Consider the following 13,913-nt stretch of genomic DNA (forward strand, 5'->3'; position numbering starts at 1 on the left):
AAGTTTAGCTTTTCTTCTAAATTCATGACATTTAGTGACATTCACGAGGATTAGCGACATCAGCGCCAGTGGCAAATATATAGAACTTCAATTTGGGTGTTTTTGGGTGCTTTTTTTTTGGGTATTTTTCGAAATGTCATTCGAGTGAAAAAAATGGCGAATAAGATAGTTGGCTATATGGGCCCGAGTGAGTTCGACATCCTTACATAAAATACAAGAAGAATATGATAGTACGCAATGTCGCAAGATTTTAATCCTCTCTTTTTCGTCATCAATCAAAGAGTGTACAATATTTATAAAATTTATATATAACAGTTTAGGATAAATCTTTACAGCCAAATTTTTCGAGCCGAGTTTTCCGATCAGCCTGAATCTATTTGGGTCCTTCGAATCTGTGTGGGAGAGAGCAGCCTGAACTACGTACCAATTTGACAGTACCAAATTTCGGAAGGTACACTGAGAAAAAAAAGTAGTGCAAATTGAAATGAAAACAAAGTGGTTTTTCAGCGTTTTAGTGGAAATTACACACAAATTCCATTCTCAGAGCCTCAGTGAATCCTGTATTGCCTCCCAGAAACTTAATAAAACTTGTGCTATAGTGAAAATATCGCATTTTATTAAATTTGTGGCTCAGTACAAATTAAATGCTATAATTTATAAGATAAAATGCTATAATTTTATTACAGCACAAGTCCTATTAAGTTCCTGTGAGTCAATAGAGGATTCAATAAGCTCTGGAGATGCGTTTTCATCGAAAATTACCTTTATTTCTGTTGAAAACTAAGTAATTTCCACTTCATATCCCATTTTTTTCTCAGTGTATTAACGGTCAAATTTAAAATTTGGTACTTGTCAAATTGGTACGAAGTTCAGCTTGCTGTGGCAGAGTGGCCATGCTTTGCAAGGTCCCAAGCTTCATAATGACTAAATCTTTTCCATGTTTTTCAATAAATGTGACTCATCGCACTTATATTTCAAGAATTAAGGGAAAGTGCTGTCAAATCGGAAAGGTTATTACTGAACGTAAAGATTGGGAATTGTAAGAAAAAATAAAATAGGGACTTACCCTCTAGTTTCATTCCGACCTCGAGACACTTTTGGAAGCGACAGAAGGGGCAGCGTTTCCTCTGTGTCTTATCAATGTGACACTGTCGTTCGGCCACACAGGTGTAAACTTTCTTGTTCTGCACGGTTCTCTTGAAGAAACCCTTGCAGGACTCACACGTTAGCAAGCCATAGTGATAACCGGAGACTTTGTCACCACAAACGGGGCACAGTTCCTCGATCAAATCCTTAAGATCGGTTTGATCGCATGGAACCATGCCACTGCCAACGCCGGGCAGCAGGGAGATGTAGCTCTGCTGGGTTGCTGCACCAAGTGCACCCGCACCTGCAGCAGCCCCAGCAGTCCCTGCAGCTGCCCCAGCTCCGGCTCCTCCATCGGAATATCCAGCTGAAAACATGTACTGTGTGTCAAAATTGTACATAGAATAGCTAGATTGTTGTTGTTGTTGCTGTTGCTGCTGTTGATGGTGATGATGATGTTGGGTGGAATTGGATTGTTGCTGTGACGTTAGGACAGACGCCGGAATAGTCGATGAATTGTTATTGTTGTTGTTACTCATATGCTGATGCATTGGTTGTGGTGTTCCTGTGGAATTGCCCGTGGGATTGTTCCCTGTGGCAGCTGATGTTGTGTAAGTGGTATACTGTGGAGGTGGCATACCACCTGCTATACCACCACCCCCAGCACCACTATTTGACGTGGCACCATGCGGTGGACTCGAGGATTCATTCAGATTCATCGAAAAGGGTGAAATGTTGAGTGACATCAACACTGCTGAATGCTGTTGCTCCATATCTAATAACATTCTTTACCACTGTATCAATTGTCCTTTTTTTTTGCCACTTTTCTGTCTCTCTTTTATCGCGAAAATCTACTCAGAAAAATCTGGATAGTTCAGTTCCTTTTAGCAAAGAATTTGCAGATCAAACCAATTCCAGAGGACAAGAAAGGGAACAAGGCGACTTTGTTGTTGAAAAAGCACAAATTTCTGGACGGAATTTGAGAGTTGTTCTCTTCTTTTTGCCAAAAACAAAACAACTTTGCCCACCACCCTCCACAAACATCTATATATCACTATCAAACACTGTAAATCCTTGTGATAATATCCTTTGGGATTTTGAGTGGGCACACACAAATCTCACAATGCTATCAACAATTTGAGATTCAGGAAAAATAGTTGTTGTTTTCAAAGATACTTTAATTGCACATGTGACACTTATAAGCAATTATTCTTCGTCTTAGAATCACTTTGCGATCTGATACAGTTTACTGATTGATTTTTTACTTTCTATAGCCAAAAAGACACAAACATTGCACAAAGTTTTCCTTAGGAGTTTTCTGTTTCTAGTATCAATCTCTCTTATCACACAAAAGAGAAACCAAACAAGAAAAAAATACTGAAGAACAAACTACAGAAAGTATTCACACTCCTTCTAAACTGTGTTCAAAAACTAATCCAAACTGATAATCCAGGGACGTGTCTCTGTCTTCATATAGGACTTTCAAGAAATATCCTTTGAAACGTGATACAAGATTTCTTCACACAAAAAAATCCTCACGCTATAGTCGTCCATTGAAAATAACAACACGATGTGGTATAATTCTCTTTATGTTCATTTGTATAGTGCGGACAGTGCAATTGACAATCATTGTCCACACCATGGTTGAATAGTTGCTTCTATCTAAACCCAAGTGAGAAGTACCACGTCCCGATACTCTCTTCTTGTTTACACTAAAAATCTCTGGGTCAATTGATTGCACTCTTTAACTCTTGTCCAGAGAATTTTCATTTGGCGGCATTTGAAGAGACCTCAATATATATATATATCCCCAAAGGAAGAGAGGTCTTATACTAGAAAAAGCCACTATCAACGATATAAATTCAACGAAAAAAAAGCACCACTTTTATACAATTCCTCTTTATCACACTTTATCCCATTCACTTTCACACAAAACAGTTGTATTCAATCTTCCTTTCTGGTGTGATACACCAAATGAACCAATAGCTTGATTGTGAATCACTTTAAATCCCAGGTACACAAGATGAGATTATCCAGAAAGGTAACTTGTCCTCAAAAACAAAATCCTCAGGAAAAGTTTCCAAAACACTCTAATATTGAATTTCAATAAAATATTCCACAATCACTCAATAATCCTTAGAATGTGTGTAAATCTGGACAAGGGAATCCTTGTATCCAGAACAACTATTTTCAGTTGAAACTGATTGAATTTGTACAAAATACTTTTTAATAATAATAAAAACTGATAAATCTTAGCGATTGCTGTCCGAGAAAAATTGTGCCTTCGATTGTAGAACACGACTTGAAGCGAACACGAACCACGATTGACTAACTCAACTTGAAATTGAGAATCCCGCGCCACACTACTCAAAAGAGCTCAAAACCCAGAGAGAGAGCAAAAACAGCCACTTAGCTCACACATTGCTATTACAGTACTTGGTGTCACTAGTACAAAATATTCAATGTTGAGTATCACTGAGCTACAGTCCGGCACCATGTGGACGCACGGAGAGGGGTGTAGTGGGGCTCCACACAAAAAAAAATCCAATTGGGAGGGATAGGGTAGGTGGGGGCGAGCCAAAAAAAAAACACCGAGAGAGAACTCCACAAGCTCAATACACAGTGACCCAAAAAATTTTTTGAAGTTAACTCACAGCACACGCGAAAAAAAATGTTGTGGAAATATTGTGTTGTTGCAACAAATCAACAGTGTACAGACTATCACTATCCTTTTCCAACCATCCACGCCATAGCACCTCACACGCTCAGACGACACCCAACCCATTCAACAGAACGAGACAACCTATACCATCCCAAAAACACTTTCAATTAAAAACCCATACCCTCCTTTTCGCACTCACATATACCCCAACTTGCCTATTTTTTTTTCCAACACGGCAGAAGTGGGATTACCAGAGTAAGACAACAACCAATTTTGAAAATTATGTTTGTCGCGGTTGATATTGGCTCTGACGACGTTTTTTTTGCTCAATACACACGTCACAATCGACAATGAGAGAGAGACTTAAAGAGAATCAGAAAAAAGCGAGAGTTGATGTAAATTCCTCTCTGACTCTCCTTCTCTCTCTCTTTACTCACCACCCAAAAGACATTTTATGTTAAGGCAGGCATCGCGATATCAACCAATCTTCCCTCTCATTTTTTCGTCAATCAAAAATTATGCACAATCACTGTTGTAGGGAGTCAACTAACCTAACACTAAAGGTGTCTACACATTGAGAACAATTTTCGTCAAATATTGCTTTTTTGAAGGAAATTGGCTACAGTGCTGCAGGCAGAAACGTCAAAATTCTGTCAAAAATGCAATTTTTGACGAAAATTGCTCCTGAAAACTGCTGCTGAATAATTGTCGATATTACAACAAAAACATTGGGATGAAATTTTAAGCTAGAAGACTCATATTCTTTTGAGCTGTCCCAAAATTCAGGATAAGTTTGAGAAAAACCCTTTTGTACAAGACTATTTTGGTTAATAAGGAATGCAAAAGTACGTATCGCAAGAAGGGACACAACCTGCTAATAAGGATAAAATAGAGAAGAAAATATTTTGTGGCATTTTAGAGATTTTTTGCAACCGCAGCGCCGCCAGACGTTTGTCAAGTGAGTTATGTGTGTCTCTATCTCTCTCTCTCTCTCGAGTTGAATTGCGCACGATTTAAGAACGTTCCATTTGAAGTGATATTTGCATTTAATTTCTTAGTATTTCGATTGGGAATTTTCGATTGGGAAAAATGATTTAGACAGAAATCTAGTATATTTATCCCTCCATAGGAATCAGTAACTTCCAAAAAGGGGCCAGTCGTCATTTTTAAATTATTTCGCGTAACGATCGCATATACAGAGAAATTCCCATACGTGTTTTTATGTAAAAGTGAGCTTTTGACTTCAACTTCACAGGCAACATGCCAGAGAGAATCAGTAGATCTTGAGCTCAAAGTTTAAGTATTTCCGGTTCCATTACACCGAATTTCATGATTAAGGGCATATATGAAAGGTCTTACAAAATACTACGACTCTTTAGAATACTCCAGCGTAGGAAACTTTGCTTCATCGTTTTTTAACGTAGGAAAACCACCAAAGTGCTAAAGTTTCAAGAACTCATATTGCACAAGATATATAATGGAAACTTTAATTTTCTAGAACTTTTGAGTTCCTAGCATCAACTCTATAGGGGCTTAATTGTCCTAACCTAAATCAAGAATTATTGGGCAATATGTGCATTCCCATAAGTCCTCCTCTTTCGTATGACTGTGAAGTTTTACTTGTTCCAATCGGGGTCGAAGAAAGATGTTCGCGGTCGATCCCTTAGCGATCCAAGGCAAGATCCTGAATTTGATTCAGATACCTTGTCCTGCCTGCCTCGAGATCGACGCCTCAACTTACTTTGCAATGAGAACAGGTCCGTGCTCTGCGACTAGTCAGTCTGTTGTACCCATCCCCTTTATTATTTATAATTCCATTTTGACATCCTTAATAAAGAACTATAAAGTCTAAGATAGGCGACACTTCGGGCCAGAATTTTTGGTTCTGGTTATAGACCTTATTCAGTGGCCGACTTCGAAAAAAACATAGATTAGTCGACAACTGAAAAAGGTCTATACCCAGGACCGAAGGCTTTGAGCAAGATTGAAGAAGTATTTTTTTTTGTAGGGTGACTAAAAAACCCACTGGACATAACCGGAAAGTCCCCTACCTATACATATCATGCCAGATATTTGTCCAATTGACAATTAAGTTCTAGGTTGGGATGTTTCAATGGCAATTCCTTTTAAATGGGAATCAAGAGCACAGTGTCCCGTAAGCAGACCAACTAGGTTTCTTAACTGTGTTTTTTTTTTAGATTTAGGACTTAACACGTCATTTAACTTAGTGTTTCTAAGTATTTTAAGTAGTAATGAGTCGCCAAGGATAATGGGTCCAGACTCCAAACTACCATGTCCATCGACAAAGCCTCTTCTGGGATTAGGGTCGAAGGAACACCTCTTCGACAGGGAACCCCTATTGACACTTTACCGTTAATAATATAACGTTTTTTTTATTAATCTGCGTATTTCGATAAGAGTTCGAATTTCGTATTCCAAATGGTACAGAGTAGGGCAGGGGCATGACATTTCCTATGTTTCCCATATGTTTCTAGCGAGCCGAAAAAACTTTGGAGTTTATACGGTGTTTTCTATCATTGTGGAATGAATTAGCAAAAAATACAAATATAATCTAAGAGCCAATTTAATATGGAATGGGCAACCGAAAACCCCTAGTTGGCAACCTACTTACTTTCGGAGATATCTAGTGAAATGTGTACGAAAACAGGGAAAAATTTACACTAAAACCGGTCGCATTTTTCAGAGCTAATGTCACCAGGGCGTCAATAAGTCCTGACACGAGTTCTTAAAGTGTCAATAGGTGTTCCTTTCACCCTAGATTAGATTTTTTTAAAATAGATTATCTGATACCTAGGTTTAAAATGCCCTTTGTACCCCCTGTGTGCCTTGTTTGGGTTCAAAATCAATTGGTTTCATTAATAAACCTGAATATTCTTTTGGGCAATGACCCTACTTCTTTGATAGACAGGAGATACCTTTCCCAGTATTTAATGCTGGACATTCCTACAAAGTGGTCCACAGTCTCCAGAACAACACCTTTACACAGTAAAAACTTTTTGGCTGCTTTACCATGATTTTCATTGTAAATTTTACATTAAACATGTAATCGTGTGTACTGATACATATTTGTGTAATTTGTACATATTCTGTATGAAAACTGTGTAATTTGTACACATTTTATTTGAAAACTGTGTAACTTTACACGAAATATGTAAGAAAATGTACACAACTGTGTAATCATTCCCAGTTGATTACATGGTTTACAATTACATAAAATTTAAATTACACATTTTCAGATTACACGTTTTGTTGAAATACATAATTTGTGTAACTTTACAAGAATAATCGTGGTAAAAAAGCAAACCAACGATTATCCTTGTATTTTTCTTTTACTGTGTAGGGTAAATGATTCAGACTACCGAAGTCCACCCACAAAAACCCTCCTGGGACAATCACAGATGCAGGTGATGAGGAACTTTCAACAATCAGTCACAAATACAAAATTTGCAAATTCCCATTTGCATCTAATACAATTAAATTGTGATTGTGACTGTCTTCTCTAGAGAATAAATAGCAAAGTAGTACACAAAAACATAGTAGATATCCTTGATCTGATCCTTGCCAATGTCACGATGAGCTTAAAGCTCACCTTATACCTGATTTTCATCCAACTCCGCATGTCTCATGTTATTTTTCTTCTTTTTTTTCATTGTAAATGTATTGTGACACAATGGAGAATGATTTGAGAATCATGTAATAAGTGAAAGTGTGGCGGCGACCTACTTTCGCGATTCAGGTCTATGTTAGAGAACGCACACATTCGATGGCTTTTTTCATTATTCTTCTTTTTTTTACACATGTGTATGTTTCTTTTTACACTTTTCGTTTCTCTTGCTCTTTAACTTTTTTATTTTCGTTACTTTTTGGACACACACACCGCGATATTGCGCGTTTTTTTTCTCAACATTGCTTTCGATTTCATTTGGGGAATTTGCATTGGAGCACTCAAAACCAGACAGGCTTTTGTGCAATAAGCGCGATTTTTATTTATTTTTTAGAGACTGGGAATTTTGGGTGGAAAGATTTTGAATTTTGACAGTTTAACACCTGTTATGGGGGTAGATCTAACCCCTGGGGGAGGGGTAATTTTGACATTAGATAAATGTCAAACATTTTTAGGACAAATGGCACGAGATGGAGACTCCGATGACGCAGTTGCCCAACATGGTGAAGACCTCCAAGTGATTAAGAGAGAGAGACTATTGTCTCGCTCTTATCGCTCTCATGAGGGGCTTGGCACTCCTTGGTGCAGGATGAAGTGGGACAGAGAGCTATATTTCCATCGAGTGACTGTGTGTATGTGTGTCATTACACAATATCATCATCATCATCAACGTGATCGTCGTGAATGCGCAGTGCTCGGGAGCAAGAGTGGCAATCGAATCGGCGCACTGACGCGCTGATTTTTTTTTCTTTTGCTTCGCGAGGGGGAGACGCCAAAGGGGCAGATCAAGAGAGACATCTGAGTATGGGCGGGAAGGGAGAGGAGATCCCACCGCCTCGCGACCTACTAACCCACTTTTTGAATCTTCCATCTCCCTCTCACGCTCGCCGAGAGTAAAATTGACGCCACAGCAACAGCATTATATCAATTGTACATGTGTGTTGGATGCTAAATATCGTAATCTTGAGAATTTAATATATATTTTTGCCTCAAAACGTCTCCAACCGCCTCCACTTATCTCCAAAAAAAAAATCTACTAAAAGCCAAAATAAAATAAATCCAATGAATTTTCCGATTTTCCCAACCTAGGATTGATAGAATGTTATTGTCCCTCCGACAAGAACGAAAAGAAGAAAATAATCTATTATTCGATTACCACGAAAATTCATTGGAAGGCAATCAATATACCAAAAAGAGCCTATAAAAAATATATATTGTATTAGACGAGAAACCTTCACATTTCACTCTGTCCCTCACAATTCAATTTCACATTTAATTTCCCTATCAATCTCATCATCATCATCTTCAAGGAATCAATCTCAACAACGAAAATTTCATAGATAAATAGGGGCCTATCAAGCCTAATAAAAAGTGAAGCTATTTTTCAGTTTTCCTTGTAAAAATTTTGCAGATATTGCACCGCGACTTAAACAAATTTGCTCGTAGTTCTTGTATTATTTCGGCGAACATTAAGAAATATGTATTTTTAGGTAGCTTTTAATGCATAATTTCGAAATATATCAGACTGATAAGTCAATTCTCTTTAGGAAAAAACTTGCCAAGAGTCTTCAGTGCCTTTATGCAAAAATGTATGGAAAAATGAAATGATGAGAGGCCCCTGTTTTAATATTACCCTTACAATTGTAGTTTTTTTCTTTAATTATCAAGAGAGATAGAAGCAACAAAATTACTCTTCAATATCCTATCTCTCAAGAGACAATATACGCAACAGCCTTCACAGGAATTGTCTTTTTCCTTCAACACAAAATCAAGAAGAGAGAAAATCCAATTGAAATTTTCCCAAGAGTCAGAAAGTATATCCTCATTGACCGAGGACACTAACAAAAATGATTGGATTACAGAAATAATCTTCCACAAAATTTTGTCAACATATTGCATACTAGAAAATTTTCAAAAAAAAATTCCACATAACCCAAAAATGCCTTGAGCCAATAAAGTCATAAAAGGATCATAAACAAATAAACGAAAGGACGTAATCCAGAGAGAAACTTTCTTGTCATTTCTGCAGAAACAGTAAAAACTATCAAAAACGTGCCGAAAACTAGTTCTCCTTTTTTTCCTAAATTATTGACACAATGAAAAAAGGGGTGACAAAGGGTCTTAGCTTGGCGAACTGCTGAAATTTGTGTGAAATTGTCATTATTAGGACACAGCTTGAAATTCCGGACACATTGAGTGTCCGGAATTACAACAAAACACTCATGACCATGTCACATATAAGATTGATATTAAGATTAATACTTTCTGAACTGCGAGAATGCCAAAAAAAGATAGCAAGTGTTTTATCATGCCTCTCTCTCGCGTTTCGCTCGAAAACTGACCGAATCACAGTTGGAACGCTTGGAAAATTGCTCGAATTGGCTGTAATACGATTCAGAAAGCAATTACTACGAACAGTAATATCTTACTCATCGTATTACTCCACTAGAGTGTACTCTTTCTAACATACATGATTTTCCATTTGAAATTTGCATACTATATACCTCTCTTTCCAGCTTTTCTTAATATTAATATTAATCTTATATGTGGCACCACGGTCAATTGTGCAGCTAAGAGCGAGAAAGGACTATTTTAATAACGAAATCCCATGGAACACTATAAATAAATTGAATAAAATTATGAATTTTCTTCGAAAATTGTGCACAATGACTAGAGAAACTATGGCAGCTTTGTTTCTACTCTGAAAAAAATATCTTGTAAATAATCTCGTAAAAAATTTGTAAAATAAGTCAATTTATATGAAAAAGTAACAAGATGTTTGGTTACCCCTGTCGCCATAGGGATTCTCGTAAAATCTTTTCATTTTCAACAAGATTTCTTGTTAAAACCGAATCCACCAAAATTGATTAACAAAATTCTTGTAAAAGTTTTCTCAAAATCTGGTTTTCATGGGAATTTCTCAATAGATGGCGTTGCAAAATATATCGTTTTCTCTTTCATTTTTATCCCTTTCTCTCAAAATGGTCTTGGAATATTTTCTGTCAAATTGTTTATCAATTTGCTGGATATAATAATCACGATTTTCATGCTTTTTGTTATATATAGCAATTATACGCCGGTATGCTGTCTGCAGGAAATGGTTAAATAGGACTTTAGAGACCATTTCCGACTACAAAATCGTCATTTTTTGGTGAATAAAAAAAAAGAATACTGACAAAACTTTTACAAGATTTTGTATATTATTAGTAAAAAATGTGCAGTATCCGGTATCAACAAGATATCTTTTTGAAAATGAAAAGATTTTACAAAAATCCCTATGGCGACAGGGGTAGCCAAACATCTTGTTACTTTTCTATATGGGGCAAGGAGATTTCACAAAACTTTTACGAGCGATTTTTATCAGAGTACCATCAAAATACTGTACAAAACCATTTAAAAGAGTACCCGAAGAACACGGAAACTCTGTCCGGAATTGCAAGCTAGGTGTCCGAAATAACACCCAAAATAATCAACTATCCCGTTGCCGTTAATTAAAGCCTGTATTAACCCTTATCTGTCATACCTTACTAATAAAAAGCCCCCATTGAAAAACCCTTTTAGAAAAGATACTCGACGGACACTATTTTGCGCTCATATCGGTGAGCATTGGAACTACGAAAATTATATTACCGAGTGTTGCTCAGCTATCACTGACAAGATGGAATATTTTCCTTTTATTTCTTTTTGTTTTAAAATTTACGCAAGGATTTTCAGTGATTTTAGTGATTTTATTTATAACAATAAATAATGCGTTGATACGTTTCGTGTAGAGAAGAGTGTAATAATGATAGTGTGAAATCGTTAATATTGGTTAGATAAAATATATCACTATATCCTTGTAGCTTCTACCATATTTTACCCCGCAGTATTGATCCAAAATCAGTGTAAATATTACCCATTTTAGGTGTATTAGGGGTTAAAGTTACCCTTTTTCATGTAAATTTTACTCTGAAAAAGGTATAAAATTAACATTAAAAATGTTGATATATTTTTACACTTAAAAAGTGTTAAAATTCTGACGAAAAAATGATAATCCCACCCTCTTTTTTTCTCAGTGTTCTGAAAAATGAGACCGATTTTAGTGTAAATTTATTCCTGTTTTCGTACACATTTCACGAGATATCTCCAAAACTACGTAGGTTGCCAATTTGTAGTTTTCGTTGCCTATTCAATATTAAATTGGCTTTTATTTTGTATTTATAGATTTTGCTAATTCATTCTACACTGACAGAAAACAGCTAATAAACTCAAAAGTTTTTTCGGCACGCTAGAAAGATATGGGAAACATAAGAAATGTCATGTCCCTGGTTTCATTCGTCCGCCATTAATTACGTAGGAAAATTCAGTCCTTAATTAAGGCTTACTATTCAGATCTTACCGATAAGGTCTAATATTACTTAAAGCTGGGTGTTAATTGAAGCATTAACGTTGAGTCATATTTGACAATATTTGTCAATATTTGAGAAAATTAATGGAAAGAATAGATAACTCTTACAACAGTACCTCCTGGCCTGAAATCCCTTCTGAAGGAGGTTGTGAAAAAATAAGTAAAGGCTGAAGAAGCATCTTACAGTTAGGGAAGGTCCCGTTTATTGTTTTACAATCTTGCTTTTACTATATTACTGCAAATATCTTTTTTTTACCTATTCACCCGATATTGTGCCTTTCTTTGTATGGACTATCCGCAGGGGGTTGATGGTTGTTTTGAGTCGAAAAGCATAAATTCTCAATAAATAGTTGTGTAAACAGAAACAGCAAGAAACGGGACATGTTCCTTTTCTTACTTATTTGATTATTTTGAGGAAATTTTCTTTCGCCCATTTCAACCTAAGAACCCTATAACTAGGGTAAATTTATTGGCAATTGAGAGAGAGACCGAAAGATTTAGAAAGTATGAGACATGTAAACGGAAGAAAGGTCTCTGAAGAAGCCGATGGAATGGTGATGAAAAACTTGGGAGTCTTGCAAAATAAAATGGGTTTTTGGGAAGAAAGTAGGATGTTACAGTAATAACTTCTTCTTTTCTTTTCCGACTTATGCAAGATGGGATTCCCTCATCTGAACACTTTCTTTATATGTCACAATCTTTAAGACACCACTTTAACCCCTTTCGCCAATTTTCAGTCCAAAATCCAAAAACAATATTTCACATTTATTACTATGTCTTTGGCAATAGAGAGAAATTTTTTCGTGGACTTTTGCCATGTCGAAAATTTGCCTTCCAATTCGCACAACATGTCGAAATTGAGCCTCCACATTGGCAATCCATTTGCAAAAGACTTAACTGCTTTGGAAGAGAGATGTGTAGAGAAGAAAAGAAGAATATTTTATTGTCTTTAAAAGACATAAGGGTATGGACATTTCTCAATTTGCTTATTAATTTCATTGCTATCGAACTCCACAGAAAAATTTCTAGATTTAAACCCTTATTGATTCAGATAAAAAAAAAAACTGCAAATTAGAAAATTTTCAAAACAATCGACTTTATACACCCGGAGGCTATAAGATCTAGATATTAAACGGCTAGATCACTAGAGATAGCGGCTTGTGGTCTATCGGAAACCGCCTACCTAACCAGGTCCTAAACAAGTTTAAAGCAGTACAAGCTTTCGGACAAATAGGGAAAGTGTGCCAAATATCGGCCAGCTTCTAATTTCGGACACTTTGAGTGTAATTTCGGCCATGCAAATAAATTAATTAAAATTATGTATGTTATCTTCGAATAGTCAATGAATTCATTTTGCTTTTAAATATTTATTCACTTTAGGATGTATTAACAAAAAGACCGTTAAAGGACATTGGGCAAAAATGTATGGGAGTTGGTGTATGTGGCGACCACAGATGGGACTAGGTGCATTTTACAGGTAATGGTGTAGGATGAAAAACTACCGAGATCCAGGACGATATTCACCGGGAGTTCTTGTAAAAACACCTTTATGCTTTCGAAAAAATACTATTTTGACGTTGAATTACTCAACATCAGCTAAAAGGATCTTCTTGAAATTCGGTATGGAGTCAATGTATGACTTAAGCTATTTATCCATGGATACTACCCCCTCCCCCCAGCTCTCCTTCCAATAGCCACCATACAAAATGTGGATATTTTCCACTATAACTCCCCTCTTAGAAAAGGTAGAAAGCTGAAACTCGGCATAGGATCAAGGTTTACGAAAGGCTTTTTAACCATGTATATAGACTCCTCCATACGCCACTCGTTCTTGTAGCCCCCATACAAAATAGCGACTTTTTCCACTATAACTCTTGTGTAAAAAGAAGGAGAAATCAGAAACATGGCATAGGATCAAGGGTAATGCTCTTTAACCGTGAATACATACGTTTTGCCCTACCACTCTTTCCATCAGTCCCCATACAAAATGAGGACTTTTCCACTATAACTCCTCTCTGAGAAAAGCTAGAAAGCTGAAACTCGGCATGGAAACAAGGTTTATGGAAGGCTATTCAGCCTTATAAAATCTGACT

The 13,913-nt window shown here is 36.5% G+C and overlaps 1 protein-coding gene across 2 annotated transcripts in view; it reads right to left on the minus strand.

The window, feature by feature from the left end:
* The window catches only part of LOC129800611 (nuclear hormone receptor FTZ-F1), a 130,636-nt gene that overhangs the window by 56,681 nt on the left and 60,042 nt on the right, over nt 1–13,913 (minus strand). For both annotated transcript variants that reach the window (XM_055845129.1, XM_055845128.1), the window contains exon 2: nt 1,067–1,453. In XM_055845129.1, the coding sequence (XP_055701104.1) occupies nt 1,067–1,453 (387 nt within the window). The remainder of the gene's footprint in view (nt 1–1,066; nt 1,454–13,913) is intronic.

The sequence above is a fragment of the Phlebotomus papatasi genome, chromosome 2 (assembly GCF_024763615.1).
Source record: "Phlebotomus papatasi isolate M1 chromosome 2, Ppap_2.1, whole genome shotgun sequence".
Lineage (NCBI taxonomy): Eukaryota > Metazoa > Arthropoda > Insecta > Diptera > Psychodidae > Phlebotomus > Phlebotomus papatasi.